General features: G+C 40.2%; 2 protein-coding genes across 2 annotated transcripts in view; both read left to right on the forward strand.

The window, feature by feature from the left end:
• The window catches only part of mettl9 (methyltransferase like 9), a 29,835-nt gene extending 25,447 nt beyond the window's left edge, over window positions 1-4,388 (forward strand). The window contains exon 5 of the mRNA XM_020513017.2: window positions 949-4,388. Within this exon, the coding sequence (XP_020368606.2) occupies window positions 949-1,154 (206 nt within the window). The 3' untranslated portion in view covers window positions 1,155-4,388. The remainder of the gene's footprint in view (window positions 1-948) is intronic.
• Window positions 4,389-11,261: 6,873 nt separating this feature from the next.
• The window catches only part of LOC109913498 (otoancorin), a 45,745-nt gene continuing 38,702 nt past the window's right edge, over window positions 11,262-18,304 (forward strand). Inside the window, exons 1-7 of the mRNA XM_048609816.1 lie at window positions 11,262-11,343; window positions 13,385-13,413; window positions 13,523-13,553; window positions 13,662-13,689; window positions 14,636-14,714; window positions 16,327-16,455; window positions 17,773-18,005. Of these exons, the coding sequence (XP_048465773.1) occupies window positions 11,262-11,343; window positions 13,385-13,413; window positions 13,523-13,553; window positions 13,662-13,689; window positions 14,636-14,714; window positions 16,327-16,455; window positions 17,773-18,005 (611 nt within the window). The remainder of the gene's footprint in view (window positions 11,344-13,384; window positions 13,414-13,522; window positions 13,554-13,661; window positions 13,690-14,635; window positions 14,715-16,326; window positions 16,456-17,772; window positions 18,006-18,304) is intronic.

Raw genomic sequence — 18,304 nt, forward strand, 5'->3', positions numbered from 1 at the left:
TTTTTCAAGTTGTGGATGTGCAGCCCTTTAGAAAGGACACCTGATTCTTGTCCCAACAGTAGGGTCTGTTCCTGGGAGGGGAACAAAAAAACTGCAGATGCTGGAATCCATGGTAGCCAAACAGGAGGCTGGAAGAACACAGCCAGCCGGGCAGCACCTGGAGGAAAGGAGCAGTCAGCGTTTCGGGCATAACCCTTCTCCAGGACTGCTCCAGATGCTGCCTGGCTTACTGTGTTCTTCCAGCCTCCTGTTTGGCTACCTTGTTCCTGGGACACCAGTTCCAGAGGTTCCAGCTCCTCTTCCCCAAACCAGCAATCTGGTTATTCCTTTTATATATGTAAACACAGGGTCCTGGGGGGCAGTTCCACTGTGGAGAATTACAACTGAACCCAATTATTACAAGATCAAGGTCAGGAAGACCATTCAGCCCATCTTGATACTAGTCATCTAGAGTGACCCTACATTTGCATGAAAGAAGCATCTGGCTGTATTTTAAATGCTTTCCAGGTTTTTACCTCTAGTCAGAATCCATTCCAAGTATAAGTCACTCTTTGTGGCTATCTCAGACTTAAACGTACCTCGGTACTGGTTTGATTCTGTGACCCACACTCGATTTTATTTAAAGCAGTTAACTTTCTCCAACTCTCTTAACTAGCGTGTCATTCTTGGGACTCCTCTTTTACAGGCTGAGTATCTCCGGTCTCTCTAGACTTTCCTCATCTCTAAAACCCTGACGCATGTGATCAGACTCCTCTTGTCTGATATTGTGTCTCCTGATGTTGAATAACCCAGTGACCCCCTATTGTCAGTGATTCTCTTTAAGGAGTGGGGAGTTTGGTGAGGATTACTGGCATCTATAGAATTGGTTAAAGTGAGCTGGGAGGTAATCTGAGAAAACACTGACTCGTTTATTTACTGCATCCACTGTGATTTTGTTTCCTTTTGTAGGTGGTAGATGGGAGAGACCTTCGGAATATCTCGAGGTAACCGGAGAGACGTGGGAAGAGCAAGTGGCCAGTTTTAGTAACGATGTATTCAGCAAGATGGGCTTTGCCATTGAATCTTTCACCCGGCTCCCATACCTGTGTGAAGGAGACTTATACAATGATCACTATGTACTGGATGATGTGGTCTTCGTTCTTAAACTAGTTTAAAACTGCGTTGTCCAGATATTTCATAACGAAGAAAGCAACACAACAATTTCAATCAGCTAGAATGGTTTCATCTTTCTAATCAGTCAAATAATGGATTAAAACACAGCTTGTTTAACTTTAAGTGAATTTAAATATTTTGTGAACTATTTGATAGACACTCAATCCTTTCTGGCCAAAATCCGAACTGTTCCTGGTTGTTGAGGTATTTTTCTTGTTGAATCCTCCTTTCTATCTTGCTGCTGTGACTTTGAACACAGCATTCCATGCCTCTCCCTGCTCAATGATTCATGCTTTGGTGAACAGCTAGGTAGGGTTCCCAGCCCTCCAGGGTTGGCCTGGACTCTGCAGAAATTGACAGTTAATCTTATGAATGCTGCTATAAACAGAATTCAGGAGGAAAACAATCATTGAAATCTCCTTTTTTAAGAAAAAAAAATCATTGTGTTTATTTTCCCCAGTTTATTTGATTACCTTGTTTATTAATATTGGGAAAGTTGGAAATCATGTGAAGAAACCAGGAATACATCCAATGTCGAGTTGGCAACCCTACGGGTTGGTGAGAATTTTGATCCATTCCAAGTGGTAGTCCTCTACTCATGGCATCTAGCCAACAAAGTCAGAATTGGCAACATTTAAGCAGAAATGGGGAGACTGGTTTGAAAACATTATTCAAAAGGGGGTCCACTCCTGCACCTCAGCACAGCCACAATAACTGAGCCAATGCTAGCAATGAGTTTAATTGAAACACAACGTCACAAAGGATTCATTGAAATTTCCCTGATTTTGTGTTATTCCAGTGGAGCTGCTTTATTTTAGAGTTTTGAAATCTGGCTCATTTGTACATCGCCATCTGTGGGCTGTCACGAGAGGTGAAGAATCATAATGGTCTTGGTTTAAGTGGGATTGTTTAAACCATCTCAAATATTCTACAATGTTTTACAGTTTAACAAGCAATCATCTAAGTTCATGACAAGAGCTGATAAATGTTTAATATTTCACAGTCCAAAGTTTAATTTTTTAATCTTGTAGATTATTCACTTTTAAAACAGGTTGCCTTTGGATGTAAGACATGGTCAGGTGTAAGTTTTCTTGATCTAGTACTTTATATTTTATTCCATGTTGCCTATGAAAGAATAAAAGAAGGATACATTTTCCTTACCTTTTGAAGTTCTAATGTTTCATAGTAAAGGTCATAATTGACTAAGGTTGGATCATGTACCTGACTTCAAGATAGAAAGCAGTGAGTTGCATTATGCACATTATTGAAAAGGGCATATATTCAGACTGGCACAAGGATTGGTTCTTCACAATTTATAATTATATTGATTTAGATTTTAGAATAGAAAAGAAAATGTCTAAATTTGTGAACAAATACTAAAATGGGAGGTTCTGAGGAAGGGTCACTGAACCTGAAACGTTAACGCTGATTTCTCTCCAGAGATGCTGCTAGACCTGCTGAGCCTTTCCAACAATTTCTGTTTTAGTGACTAAAATGGGAGGAATGGTCATACTTATTCTTGCATGGGATGTGGCTCGTGCTGGCAATGTCAGCATTGATTATCCATCCTTAACTTTCCTTCACATGATTGACTCTTAACTGTCCCCTCCCCCCATCATTTCAATCATATTTGTTGATCTGGAATGTATTGCCTCTACAGAACAGTAGTAAACCAGGTGGATTTTTACAACAAAATGGGTACGTGGTTGCTGTTAAACTAGTGTTTTTAATTTGTGATTTTATTGAATTCAAATTTCACCCTATGCCCTGGTAGGATTCAAGCCTGTCTCGCCAGAACATTAGCTTGGGCTCTGAATTCCCAATCCACTGACATTGCCAAATTGCTACTGTGGCCCCCAAACACTGATGACTACAGCAAAGTACAAGAGGAGGTTAATAATCTCACAGGGCAGACCCATCGTGCTGAATTTCAGCATTAAAAAGTATTAGGCGTGCAAAAGCAATGTTCTGCGAATGTTGGAAATCTGAAATAAGAACAAAAATGTCTGGAAACACCAAACAGATCAGGCAGCATTTCTGGAGAGAAACAGTTCCGGTTTCAGGTCAATAACCTTGCATCAGAACTCTGAAGAAAAGTCATCAACCTGAAATGATAGATGTTATTATATTTTGGTAAGAAAAATAAAAAGGTTGAGTTACAATCCCCTTGGAGATAAATCAATTTTGAAAGAAAGGAATCTCTATGAAGTCAGTGGAAGCTGTTGGACGAGATCTCACCTTTTAAAACCTACAAGGCAATTGAAATTAACGTGAATATTAGTTAAAAGGTGAAAGATATTTCCAATAAAAAGATAAACCTCACCTTAAGTAGTTGATACAATAAAGGTACACCTCGCGTTTAGCATTCCTATTACTATCCACATAAATCTAATACCACAGGTAATGACAATACAGTGTGGAGCTGGAGGAACACAGCAGGCCAGGCAGCATCAGGTAATGTCAGGCTTTCCAGCTGGCCCTTGTTTCGTACCATCTCTTGCGTAACTCTGTGGTTGTCAAAATGTTTTTTTTGCACACCGCTTGTTGCGGATAAATAATCACAAGTTACATTTAATTCGGCTACTTATTAGGAAATCTCACAGATAATCAAGTACTGAAGCAATGATTTAAACTTTGTTGCATGTAGCAACCAAAATAAGACCCCTCAAGTAACCAAGTTAAGCCTCACAACTCAACTTGGCAATTACCCGATTAATGGTGGAATTTAGCTACAATTCCAACCAACAATATCTGTCTCCGGCAGTGTCTGGGATTCGATCCTTGTGTTGTTCTTCGAAGGTTTACTAATAAGGGGTTCTAGTGTTGGATACTTATACAGATTTTCATCCTTCAGCTCTGTGAGGTGATATTATTGATAATTCTTTAGATTCTTTCATGCAAAATATTATAGGTCTGCAGCTTGCTTTCTTATCAGAAGTTCCTCGTTACATTCAGTGTTAACTGTCTGTTTGAAGACACGTCCTGTCTTATAATTAACTCCTTAAATTCTTTAGCAGGGTGGTCATTTATCTTTGTGGCACAAGGCAACCAGTTGTCAAGCAGATGTCAAAACAGTTTTGTTCATATTGCTTTGACTCATTCATTTCCCAGATGTGGCTAATTACTTTCAAATCCTGTGTAAGTTTGTCCTTGTCCCTTAATAGTTTACTCCAGACGGAGTTACTGCTGCTTCTTTTGTGTGTAACAGTTTATCTTTGTTGATTCTTTTGATCCATGAACAGTTATTAAAGTTCTGAAGTTTATGATATCACAGGCCCTGTTCTTTGTTCATTATTTTTAATATGATGAGAAAACACTAGTATGATTTATCATTTTCCATCATATCGGTTCATATCTAAGCTGAGTTGCTACACCTTGCACAATTTAAAAATGCACCAATTCATTATGTGGTACAGCTTTATGCAGACAAATAATCAAAGAATGAGTTATAGATTAATGATCAGTAAATAAAACACAAACCAAAAATAGATTAATGAACTTGTATAATGCTTCACCCATTGCAGCTTTAAGATGATCATGTCTTAACAGAACTACAACAAGATGTGTAATAGTATGAACCCATGGTTGTGTGTATATTATTTCTCCAGTTTCAGATGTCATCCCATTGAGAATGTTCCTTAATGTTTTTAATATCTATCTTGGTTCTCTGACTATAATGCTGAACCTTAACATGTAACCTGTGTGCCTTTCTCAAAAATCCCTTTTATTGCTTCCAAATGTTCCCTTTTCAGGGCAATATGGACCTCATATTTTTGCCAATAAGATATAACTATTTCTCTAAAAGGTCACACATTTTCCCTTCCTGATGTTAATTCGTTCCATTGTTGCTATGTGCATGGACAGTTGAGTGCGTTGAATCAGTGATGGTACAAGTTATGATAATACACGCTTTAAAAGACTTTGTGATACGGTATTCTCCTTCACCTACATTTCCAACTCTGGTAATATTGTCTAGAATGGTACTTGAAACTTCAAGACTACAGTTAACTGTTTCATTACCGCTGAACTCATAGCCACATGTGGCTTGTCAAGTTGCGTAAATGGGATAAGGACAAATAATAATTTTATCAGTCTGTTGGCATTCCTTAAGTGCTGTCCCTACAAGTCTCTCTCGCTCTCGGTCTCCCCCACCCCAAACCCTTACCGTACAATGTAGAACTTTCTTACCTCTCATCCAGATGGTGTTTTGGATCACTCCAATATTTTGCAATGTTATGACTTTAAATGGTTTGTCTTCTTTAGACATAACAGGCATCCCTAACACAAGACCTATTCCGTTCCCTCCCATACTTGAATCATTAGTCCATACATTTATTACGGAGATTAACTCACAGATAGAGATTTTACTTAAAGTCCCTGTCCCATCAACAAGTTTCCTTAGTTTAGTGTCATCAACCCATGTAGGAACTTATCCATTTACCATTTGGTTTACGTTTTCTCTGTACTGATCTAACATCCAATTGAGGCTTAACATGCTTACTTGAAGGGTCTTGTTTTGGTTGCTAAAGTTTACGTCATTGTTTCAGTATTTGATCGTCTGTGAGATTTCTTAACAATTAGCCAAGTTAAAGGTAACTTGTGGTGATTTACCCACAATAACTTGCATATCTGAAAAGTGCCCAGTCTATCTCAAATTTCCCTGGAAAGGGAAAGTAGCTCAAAAATTTGAATAACAGGTTAAGGAGCCATTTCACAGGCTATTAAGCAGTGTCACACAACTGGTATTTCCCACTGACAGGATGTCGCCTTCCATTCAAAAAGATATTCTGCCAACCATGCCTGTGAACAAAGCCATGCATGAATTTTAGTGGTGCAATGCCAGGTAAGTGGGCCATAATGGCAAACGATCAACTGATTGAATTAAACAGTCTGTTCCATTGTTTGTTTTGTGTTTAACAGAGCAGCCATTACTCAACTGCCAATGCTTGCAAAACCCAAAGCAAAGCATCCATTGTTAGATGTAACTGTGAACAATCCTGATTGTGGTAATTTCTTTTTAGGGGGAGGCACAGATGTGTTGATAATGTCACTGGTCTAGTGATCCAGAATCACAGGTTGATGTGTGTGGGAAATGGGTTCAAATCCCAACACAGCAGATGATAAAATTTTGAATTTGTTAAAAAGCTGGCCAATACAACCACGAAATCACTGATGATTGTCGTAAAATCCCTTCTAGTTTACTAATGTCCTTTTAGGAAGATAATGTCTGGTCTCAGAATGACTCCAGACTCTCAGCAATGTGGTTGATTCTTAACTGCCCATTGGGTAATTAGGGATGGGTACTGAATACTGGCCTAGCTGGTGATACACACATCCTGTGAACCAAAAACACAATTTAACATAATCAGTCAAGCTCGTAATGTGCTTAATTTATGTTTGCTAGCAGTGACTGTGCATGCAAAAGGAAAAGTTTTGAGTAAATCAGGAACTTAGGGTCTATGGTTCCCATTTATAGAGGAAGCAATCAGAGTTGACATGCTAACCAATGACCACACTTTTCTGCTGAAGTACAAGTTACTGATTGCTTGAAACTTGGTATTCTTCTGTTTGTCCTGATGACCTTATAGAGATTTATAAAATCATGAGGGGTATGGATAGGGTGGGGGAGTCCAAAATTACAGGACATATGTTTAAGGTGAAAGGGGAAAGATTTAGAAGGGACCTAAGGGGCAGTTTCTTTTTTCATACAGAAGGTGGTGCATGTATGGAATGAGCTGTCAGAGGAAGTGATGGAGGCTGGTAGAATTACAACATTTAAAAGACATCTGGATGGTTATATGAGTAGAAAGGGTTCAGAAGGATAAAGGCCAAATGCTGGCAAATGGAACTAGATTTATTTAGGATGTCTGGTTGGTACGGATGGGTTGGACTGAAGGGTCTGTTTCCATGCTGTATACCTTTGACTCTATGACTGCAAGATGAAAAGGTTCGGGAATGCATGTATCTTCTCAATGGTTCTGTGTCAAATAAAGTGACACCTCTGTTAAAATTCCAATGGATTCCAGAAGTGGGTTCAAGATCTGGAAAGCTACTCACAAGGTTTTTCAACTTCAAAGGGAAAGCTCAGCTCTTTCTCTCTCTGAATTTCTCCCTCATTTCCCTTTTTACCAAGTGTCTCTCCATCACTTACAATCCCTTTCTTTATGTGTATGACTTTCTTATTCTCTCTCTCACTCCTCTCCTCTCTCTCCATATATCTCTCTGTCTGTTACAGATGAGAAATTCCACTGTGCCCTCCTGACCTGGCCCCTCTTGTTCTCCTATAATACATTGTCCTACCAGCTCTCTCTCATTCTTGGAATGAAGACAAATGATCCTTTAATAACACCTTACTACGAATAGATTAAGGAAGGAGACAATATCTGGCAAAATGAATTCTTGGGAATCTGCAAAACAGAAAATTGGGTGATTAGCCTCCAGGATTTGCAGCTCAACCTATTTGGGCTAGACACCTGTTTACCTTATCCCTGATATTCATAAACATCCAATGAGGCAATGAAACCATCTAGTGTGGATGGAGATGTAGATGAGGCTTTGCCATTTGTGAGAAGGCATTAAAGAAGTTGCGATCCTAACATGTCCATCCTCAAACACTGTTTTACCTAAATCACCTTCCAGTGTAGATTGGAAAGCAAACACTTTTGTTATTTTTAAACACACTCTTCAAATGCTGGTCCTGGATATCTTGTAAATTATGCCCTCCCTGAACCTCAGCCAGTGTCCTAACTCGGTCCAGTCCCTGCTCACCCGTGCTCTCTGACCTATCTTGGCTCCCACTTCAGCAATGCCTCAATTTTAAAATTCTCATCTTAGCATTTAAATTCCTCCACAGCCTCACCCATTTGTAACTCTATCACCTCCAGCTCTATAACCTTATGAATTCCTCCAATCCTAACCTCTTGACCAGCTCCAACTTCTTTTGAGCCACTATTAGCAGCACAGTCTTCAGCTGCATGGGCCCTAAACTCAAGAATTTCCCTCCCTATCCCTCCACCTTGTTACTTCCCTGTTGTCCTTTTAAGTCTCTGATAACATAGCTCTTTCACCAGCTCTTAGTCACCTGTCCTAATACTTCCCAATAGGCTGGGGTTAATGCTTGTCTGAAAACAGCCTCAGGATATTTTACCACTTTAAACACACTATACGAGTGGAAGTTATTGAAAGAGGACAGGTGTCATCTTACATTTGACTAACGTCAGCAAACTGAGATTGGGATAAAAGGTCCTTGTTCCCTCACAAGTGTCTGGTTGCTGACTTTAGTGTGGGGACAGTCCAGTGAAAAAGAAAACAAGAAACAAATGTAGGAGATCAACGAATTTTTGCACAGGTATCCACTCTTCGTTTCTTTTCTCTCTTGTTTACATGAATCTAATAAATGGCAGTGGATGTTTCTAAAGAAAAACGGTGCCAGAAATTGAACATTTTGAGGGATTCACCTACAGCTCATTTGCATTAGCATTTATTTTTATTTCAAGTTAATGGAAGGATATGTTAAATTTGCAGGGGTATTTTTGCATTTTTTTTGGTACATGCTGTTAAATCAAAATCTGTAAATGCCATAAGTGCATTGTGTGTGACCCAGAATATCCATATCCACTTGTTAATTTTTACCCTGATCGTGTACCAGATTGAACAGTGAATTGATTGTCTTGTATCCTCTGAATAGAGGGGACTGCTTCAAAACTTGTTGCAACTCCATTGCAAACATAAAAATAACTCTGATTTTATTTTATTCTCTGTTAACTGTTCAATTCCATTTGCAACACCAGCTCAGATTTATCTCTCATTTTCAAAGCAGCCATTAAAATATTTTGATCAGTATTTAAGTGGAATATTTTGAATTTTTAAATTTGAAAATGTTGCATTCTGCATCAAATGAGAATATTTGCAGCAATTGGATTTCATATATGTCCTTTTATAAATTTAATCATTCAATTTTAATTATTCAAGTTTCAGTTTTTGAAGCTTGTTTTGTAGTTTGAATTACGATTATTGGCGAAAAGGACTAAGGGTTAGGTAACACTTGACAATTGGGAATTCAGTGCTGGGTAATTACATGGAAAGAAAAGAAAGTATTTTGGTCAATTTACCTAAAGTACAGAATTAAAAGTATAATTTCAGTGGCTGAACTTTGTAAATGGTGTGTAGGTTTCAATGACAAGGCTAGCATTAATTGTCCATCCCTAATTGTTCTTTGTGTAATGGTGAACTGCTTCTTTGAACTGCTGCTGTCCATCTGGTGTAGTTACACCCACAGGAGTTGAGGATTTTAACCCAGTAACAAGGAGCAGTGATACATTTCCAAGTCAGAATGGTGTGTGGCTTTAAGGAGAACTAGCAGGAGATGATGTTCCATGTTTCCGTTGCCCTGGTCCTTCTAGGTGATAGAGATCACAGATTTGGAAGGTGACATTGAAGGAAATTTGGTGAGTTGCTGTAATGAATCTTTCGTCATTTATATAAATGATTAGGATGTTAATGTAGGAGGCATGGTTAGTAGTTTGCAGATCACACCAAAGTTGGTGGTGTAGTGGACTGGAAAGAAGATTATCTCAGATTGCAATGGGACCTTGATCAAACAGGCCAATGGGCCGATGAGTGGCAGATGGAGTTTAGTTTAGATAATGTGATGTGTTGCATTTTCGAAAGACAAATCAGGACACGACTTACACAGTTAATGGTAGGGTCTTGGGGAGTGTTCCGAACAAAGAGACCAAGGGGTGCAGGTTCATAGTTCCTTGAAAGTGAAGTTGCAGGTAGACAAGGTGGTGAAGAAGGCGTTTGGAATGCTTGCCTTCATTGGACAAAACAATGAGTATAGGAGTTGGGATGTGTTGTTGCAGTAGTACAGGACATTGGTGAGGTCACTTTTGGAGTATTCCGTACAATTCTGGTCAGCCAAGATGTTATTAAACTTGAGAGGGTGGAGAAAAGATTTACAAGCATATTGCCAGGACTGGAAGGTTTGGGTTATAGGGAGAGGCTGAATAGGCTGGGGCTATTTTCCCTGGAGTGTTGGAGGCTGAGGAATGACTTTCTAGAGGTTTATAAAATGATGAGAGGCATGGATAGGGTAAATAGCTAAGGTCTCTTTCCTAGGGTGGGGGAGTCCAAAACTAGAGGGCATGGGTTTAAGGTGATAGGGGAAAGATTTAAAAGGGACCTAAGGGGCAGCCTTTTCTCACAGAGGGTGGTGTGTGTGCGAAATGAGCTGTTGGAGGATGTGGTGGAGGCTGGTATGATTACAACATTTAAAAGGCATCTGGATGGGTATATGAACAGGAATGATTCAGAGGGATATGGACCAAATGCTGACAAATGGGACTAGCTGAATTGGACCAAAGGGTCTGTTTCCATGCTGTATGACTTTCTATGACTCACTGCTGACAAAGTGAAAGGATCAGCATGGTGTAGACCAGAAATGAGTGAAGACCAAGAAGGTTCCTTTACCTGATATGAAAACAAGAACGCTGATAATACTCAGCAGGTCTGGTAGCATCTGAACTGGGAAAAGTTAAAAATGTAAGTAAATTTAAAGGGTGAGTGTGAGAAAAGAATGAATGGGAATAACTGTGATAGGGTGGACAACAGCAAAGATTAAATGACAAAACCGTTGGTGCGCTAGAGCCATAAAAGAAAGAAACAAAAGATATGTCTGAAGGAGGTGTGAACGGCAAAATGGCAAACTTAATTGAATTAATGAACATAATGAATAATGAAATGGTCTGCTTGAAGAGTCGGTGAATGCAGATTCAACAGTAAGAGGAATTGGTAAATTGCTTGGAATATGGCAAAAGTGAAATGGGACTAAATTGTTTGAAGTTTCAAAGAATCTGCACAGTCACAGGCTGAATAGCCTCCTCCTGTGCCATGTGACTGCCTTTGGGAGACTTGCCAAAGCCACTGGGGATTTACTTTAACCTTTTAGGCTCAGGCCTGCCAAGTGGTAATACTGACTGACTCTCTGGTCTTTTCATGGTGAATTTTTCCATTACTTAATTCTGTGAGAAATGTTTCACACGATATTGTCCATCACACATGTTCACAGTAGCAGCACCACTGGAGGAACTGGATGACATTGTATAAAGATGCGACCAAACCTCTGGATTTGGCTGGTTGTCCTGAGTCTTTGCCAAGCTGGGTCCACTGTTGGTGCAGATCCAGACAAAAGTAAGAAATCAATTATTTAAATTAATATACTTTTTTTTTTCAATGCATTGGTGCCTTTTAAATTATTTTCAGATTCAACCAAATAAAAATGGCAGTGGTGTTGAGGGGGTGTGTTATTTTTAAAGGTACTTTAAAATATATATTTTTTAAAATCATTCTAAAGCCTTATTGTTGTTTGCTTTGTCAGTTAAATCTCCATTTAAACATGAGGTGTAGCTGTACTTGGTTTAAATTTGAAGAAAGTTCAGCAGTTAACTACCAATCATTATCTAACTTCACCATAACAATGCCTCGACCAGTCAGAGTCCACTTGCCAACCAATCAGCATTCTCTTCTCATACAGAATGAAACATTGCCCCCCCTGTACGTTGGTATTCTTCCAAATGTGCTGATGAGTGCATGATGAAAAGTTTCAACAAAATGAATTATTTTTTCAGCAATACAATTTATACTTTTTGAACTTTCTAACATACTGAATAGCCTTGTGTGAAAGTCAACCCTATGCATTTTGCCTAAGAAAATATTTTTTTCTCTATAACTTGTGTAAAAGTTATTTTTAGATTTTCAGGAATCAAACCTCAAAAAGTTCACAATTAAAGGGTATATGCTTTAAATGCTTAAAATACAATTGGAAATGCGAGAGTGAAGACAATCAAATACCTATCAACAAAAGCAAATGCTGGATATCTGAAATAAAAAGGTTGGAAATACTCAGCAGGTCTGGCAGCATCTGTCGAGGGAGAAACTGTAAATGTTTCAGCTGAAGGATGTTTCTTTAGAACATTTGATAGTAATAGAACAAACAAATTCGGGTTGTCATGATGGTTAAAAAGTGATAATTAAAGAGATGGGATTATAAATGCTGATTTATTTCTTAAAAAGGAGGCCAATGCTTTATTATCTGGAACTTTGTGTCATTGCAGTACTGGAAGGTAACTCACTTAATGATATATCATTAAAAAATTGTAGCAAAAGGAAAGGTATCTTCTATAAAATGCAGTTGGAATAGATCTTTTTTGTGCTATATATTAACATCGAGCAGTAGATCAAGGGGTTTAAAAAGTTTATTTACAGACTTTAGCTCCTTTTTATGTATTGTATTAAAATTCATTAAATTCATTTAGAAATACCTCCACTTCCTGGCCACAAGATGTCACCTTGTCTGTTCAAAGTCCAAATCAAGTATTGATATCAACCTCATGAAAACAGTACTCAGGTAAAAGTTGGCAACTTGTCCTTTGGGCTAAAAAGATGAACTGTGACTTGAGCAGAATCAGTAAATCTCAGGGATGGAAGTAGAAGCCACCAGAAAATGTGGAGAGTTCCCTCTGGAAGGAAATGCTCTTCAGGCACCTTAAGTTGTCTTCTTCCCTTCCTCCCCTGTCACAATAATGTTGCCGTTACCTGATGTGCACGTTCAAGTGTTTCCAAAACTGGACAGTTCATTGTAATGAGGAGTTAATGGTAATTTCTTGAACATCCCACTGCAACTGCACCCACCCCCAACCCCGTGACCCAACTGTTACCTCTGTATTCCCCTTTCCCTGTATGAACAATGCCCCTGGATAATGGTAATGAGTGAGCAGTGACCCTCAAGTAACAGGAAAGAAATCTTACTTTAAACAAAACTGGCAAAAAATGCATCACTTCTGTTCTCATTTTTTTAAGAAAGGGCTTGTAATTCTCCTGCACCTTTTACAACTTCAGGACATCGCAAAGCATTCCTCAAACACTGAAGTACTTTTGAAAATGTAGTCACTGCGGTATATCAGGCAGTTTGGCACAGCAAGCTGGTACAAACAGTAATGAGATAACAACCACATGGCATAGTTTGATGTTGATTGAAGAAGAAATATTGGTCAGGACACTGAGGAGAATGCCCTGATTTTTCTTCAAATATAATACCACAGAATGTTTTGCATCCACCTGAGAAGGCAGGCTTTGGCTCTTGGCTAGTATCTCATCTGAAAATATTTTGCAATATTTTGCAATTCATTTTCTCTCTGCCACTTTTTTTTTTAACTCATTGTTCCTTTTACAGATTTACCAGCTGAATTGAGACAAGTACTGGTTAGTGGCAGGATTTTATTTAAATTCCATCTTTCTTTACTTTCTGTTGCTGATTTTATTGTGATTTTTAAACTGTGCTGAACAGTTTAACCATGTCTCTTTTGTTTAGGATAAGTTATTGGATGAGAAATACATAGAAGGTGAGATCTCCCATTTTTATTGGAATCCAGCTCTTTAAACATACTGTGCCAGAACGATTGATTATCTTTACATATTTAAATCCTTCGCCTTCACTTTTTTTTTATCAGGAACTGTCAAAGCAATGGAGTACCTCAGGTGAGACCTTTGCATTGCTGGAAGACAAGTGAAAGAATCAACAAACATGCATTTTTTTTAGGAACAAAAACAGAAGCTTTTTTGTATCAATTCCAGCACCTTCTGTTTTTGTTCCTGATTTACAGCATCCGCAGTTCTTTCAGTTTTTATGCATTTTTATAGCACCATTCCCAATTTCAGGATGGCCAAAAATGCTTTTCAACCAATTAACATTTTTTTGAAGTGTTGTAGTATAGGAGATGCAACAGCCAATTTGTGCACAGCAAGCTCCCACATGCAGTAACGTAATTATGAGCAGGTAATCTGTTTTAGTGATATTGTTTTAAGAATACAGGACCCACCCTGCATCTTCAATAAAATAGTTACATTTACCTGATAGGGCATTGCTTTAACATCACCTCCAACAGCTCAAGATGCCCTCAGTGCTGTGCTGAGCATGTTAGCCTGGGTTTCAAAAACCAGTGACTGGAGTGTGACTTGAACCCAGGGCTTTCTGACATGGAGGCAAGACTGCTCCCTGCTGAACCTCGGCTGTAAGCCACCAGTCTGGCTGGTACGAGAAGTGGGTTAATATTCTAACTGTGCAGGACAGAGGAAGCAGCAGCTTCTGAGTTAGATTAAAGTACACTGTTGGGACAGAGCAGAAGGACGTTTACTCTGCATCTTGCAGTGGTGTAATTGACTTGAGGACTGATAAAGTGTCATCCACCACTGGGGATGAGGGACCCAAATGAGTCTTTTTCCCGAGAATTTATGGTCCCCCACAGTAATAAGGACAACAGTTCGTATGGTGCAATAAAAAAAGAAGCAGATTATGATGCCTCTTTTGGACGGTTTTAAATCATTCAAATTGGAGGGAACAGATTTCCTTGATTCAACTTGAGAAGAATTAATTGATATATTTATATCAAACAGCAACTTTAACGATGTGTTTTCTGGATTCCAGGGACAACCCTGTTACTGAGTATTATGCAGGCATGCTGCGATACCTTCATTCGAAGGGGTCTAGTTTGCATATGCTTCAGGTTTGATTTATACCTTTCTTGAACGATTATAGTTTGTGTGTGTGTCAGTACATGTACATCTATGCAAATGACAACAGCTTGTATCCATACAGCACCTTTCAAATAGTTAAACATTCCAAGGTGCATCACAGGAATTGGAAGTTGAGGGGAATGTCTGCTAGCAATTTCTTTTCCTGGTTGTGATCCCATGGGCCTTGCTCCCATACATGCACAACAGAGAGTTAGGACCTTGAGGGTGGGCTCCGGTGGGAGCGCCTGGTCATGGTTTTGACACCAGACCCTCTTGTCGAAGGTGGTGCGGAGATTCTGAGTGTGGGTTCAGGCTGTGAAGTCTGGGATTGGCCTGCACAAGAAAGGGAGGGGGTTGGGGGAGCAGGGTCTACATCGGTGGATAGGCCCAAGTCTGTGGATGAGACTTGATCGCAGTGAGGTGGGGCCTGGGAAGCAGAGAGTGAAAAATGATAGTGGGACCTGGAAAATGTATCATAGAATTATGGTTACACACTGGAATTGGCCAATCAGTTGCTCAGTCCATGACAGCTCTCTGCAAAAGCAATTTGGCCAGTCCCACTCGGTCATCTTTTTCCATAGTCGTGCAGTTTTTTGTTAATTTAAGGTGCATATTCCTTTTTGAAATTCCTTCTTAAAAGGCGCAACTGAATCTGCCTCTACCACACTCCTGGCCAGGTTCACATTACAGATCCTAACCACTCTGTGTAAAGAAAGGACTTCCTCATGTCACCTTTGGTTTTTTTGCCACCTGCCTCATATCGCTGTCCTCCAGTTCTTGACCTCTTTACCATTGGAACAGTTTCGCCCAGTCTAGACCCTTCATGATTTTCAACCTTTTATCAAATCTTTCAATCTTCTCTTCTACAGGAAAGCAGCTGCAGCTTCAACTTATCCAAATAATTGAAGTCCCTCATCCCTGGGACCATTCTTATAAATCTTTCCCATATCCTTCCTAATTCCTTCTCGTCCTTCCTAAAGTGTGGTGGACAAAAAGGTGTGTCACACCATCATAGATTCTGTATGCTGTACGTTAATTTATAATTTATAAAGCTCAGGATCTCATCTGCTTTGTCAAGAACTTTCTCAACCTGCCACTTTCAACAATTTGTGTAATCATCTACCCCCTGCTCCTCCTGCTTCCACACCTCCTTTAGAATCGTGCACTTTTCTTTATGTCGATTCTTCTCATTTCTCTCAGCTTCTGCACTTTAAACTTAATCTTCCACATGCCTGCTGGATCCAGCAGCCTGGCAATATCCCCTTGAGGTCTACCGTTATCCCCTCACAGTTCACAATTCTTCCAAGTTTAGTGTCATCTTCAAATTTCAAAGTTGTGCCTTACACCCCGAGATCTAGGTCATCAGTAAAGCACCAGTCTTCATCCCTGCGGATCTTGAGTGGATACTGTCTTCCTGTGCAGAAAAACATTCTCCACTATACTCTTTCCTGTCACGCCGTTACTCCAAAACCATGCTACCATTGTCCTTTCCCTTGTTCTGCCAAAGATTTTGAAAGGATGATGTGGTGATGTTGTCAAATTTGGTGCTGAATTCCCTGGCATGTTTTATTCTCAATGTTACTTCCTCTTTTCTTCTTGCAGAATTCATTCTCCAGCTACTTCAGAGAAATTGTCCTTCAGCCAAGGAAACTGGCCACTGACCTACAGCAGATGGACACCTCAACCTTCTTACTCAGCGCAAAGTATTTCCACAGTGGCATGAGCGTAGAGGTTAGGATTGTAGCTGGTTGTTCTTATGTTCAAATCCTCTCCGGCAACCACCCCCCCCCCCCCCCCCCTTCCCCCCCCCCCCCCCGATGATGTCACCCTCCATGATCTAACGATGACCATGAATCCATCGTCAATTGTTGGAAAAACCCATTAGGTTCATTAATGCCCCTCTTAGGGAAGGAAACGGCCATCCTAACCTGGTCTGGTCCACACCAATGTGGTTAACTCTTAACTACCCTCTGGGATGGGCAACAACTGTTGGCCTAGCCGGTGACGCCTTCATTCTGTGACTGAACACAAAGACAACTCTCCCTTAGAAAGCTGTGAATGTTGAGAATCAGTAGAAGCTTTCAAGGCTGAGATCGCAGGGTCCTTTTTTGATATCTAGAGTAAAGGAAGATGAATGGAATTCAGATTTAATTTGGCCGCCATGCAGTTGAATGGTGGAATCAGCTTGAAGGGTTGACTGGCTGTGGGCTCCCCATATCGGACGTTTGTTGGAACCCAGCAGTGCAGGAAGAGGTGGTGGGGGTTGGGAGTTGGGGGTGGGGGGGGCGGGGGGGGGGGGGGGTCTGTGGGGCTGGGGGGTGGATCTTTCCCTCTGTAGTCACTGGATTGGGAAGGCTGGAAACGAGCTTTACGTCCCTGAGGTTTTCAGGTCAGATGCAGGAATGGGGCAGGGTCATTATCCTGCAGCCTCTACTCATCAGGGGAAGGTGGTAACTCCCGCCCTCCACGTTTAGAAATATTTTCCTACTTTCAATCCTGCAAGGTCTGCCTCTAATCTTTAGACTATGGCCCTACACTAGCCTCCCCAACCAACAGAAATAGTTTCTCCTAATTTACTCGATTTTAACATCTCACAAATTTCAATCCACACATCCCTCAAATCTTGTAAATGCCATGGAACCTTAACCTTAACCTAAACACAATCTTAGTTTGCTTAATGCAGCCTTGTAGGTTAACCCTTGAACTTTATTCTGTTTTGTGGTTTTGTGGTTTCTTTGGCATGATGGCCATATAAAAACCTTTTTCTCTCTCTCTGTCTTTCTTTCTCTTCCCCTCCCCCCACCGCCCCGTGTCTGTCTCTGTCTCTCTGCCTGCCTGTCTCTCTTTCTATCTCTGTGTCTCCCTTTCTCTCTGTGTCTTCCTCTTTCTTTCTGTCTCTCTCTTTCTCTGTGTGTGTCTCTCTTTCTCTCTCTTTCTCTCTGTGTCTCTCTTTCTCTCTGTGTCTCTCTTTCTCTCTGTGTGTCTCTTTCTCTCTCTGTGTCTCTGTCTCTCTGTCTGTGTCTGTCTCTGTCTCTCTCACTTATCCAGATTGCATTTACTACTATCGACTTTGGGGATGTTAAAAACCAGTTAACGCAGATGCCGGGAGGGAACCGTTCTCTCTTTGAGACCAGCTGGAAGAAGTGTTTACCGTCGATCAGCTCCTCTCAGTGTTTGGAGCTGGTGATTGAGGCACTGAGACTGACTTCAGCCGTCTACCTACAGCCAGAGATGGTTCTGAACATGCCCAAAGACCTTCAAGAGGAGACATTTAAAAATATGTAAGATATAACTTATCCTTTGTAGCATGCTTTCTAACCTGCTGTAATAGTCCTTGGGTGTATTCCACAGGCTCATTTTTCTCATTGCCTTGAGCAGGTTGGTGATCCCTTGTCTGAGAGATTGTCAATGACGTGGACAGTGAGAATCATAGAGAGGGGTCTCAGTTTCCCCCACCCCTGTCCTTTCCAACAGCATTTACTTAAGTAAGCTTGAAACCATTGGAGAATATTACTCACTTGTTAATATTTATCCATCAACCTGTATCACAAAGACAGAGAATCTGATTATTGTCACCTTG

The sequence above is a fragment of the Rhincodon typus genome, chromosome 21 (genome assembly GCF_021869965.1).
Source record: "Rhincodon typus isolate 14 chromosome 21, sRhiTyp1.1, whole genome shotgun sequence".
In the NCBI taxonomy this organism is placed as follows: domain Eukaryota; kingdom Metazoa; phylum Chordata; class Chondrichthyes; order Orectolobiformes; family Rhincodontidae; genus Rhincodon; species Rhincodon typus.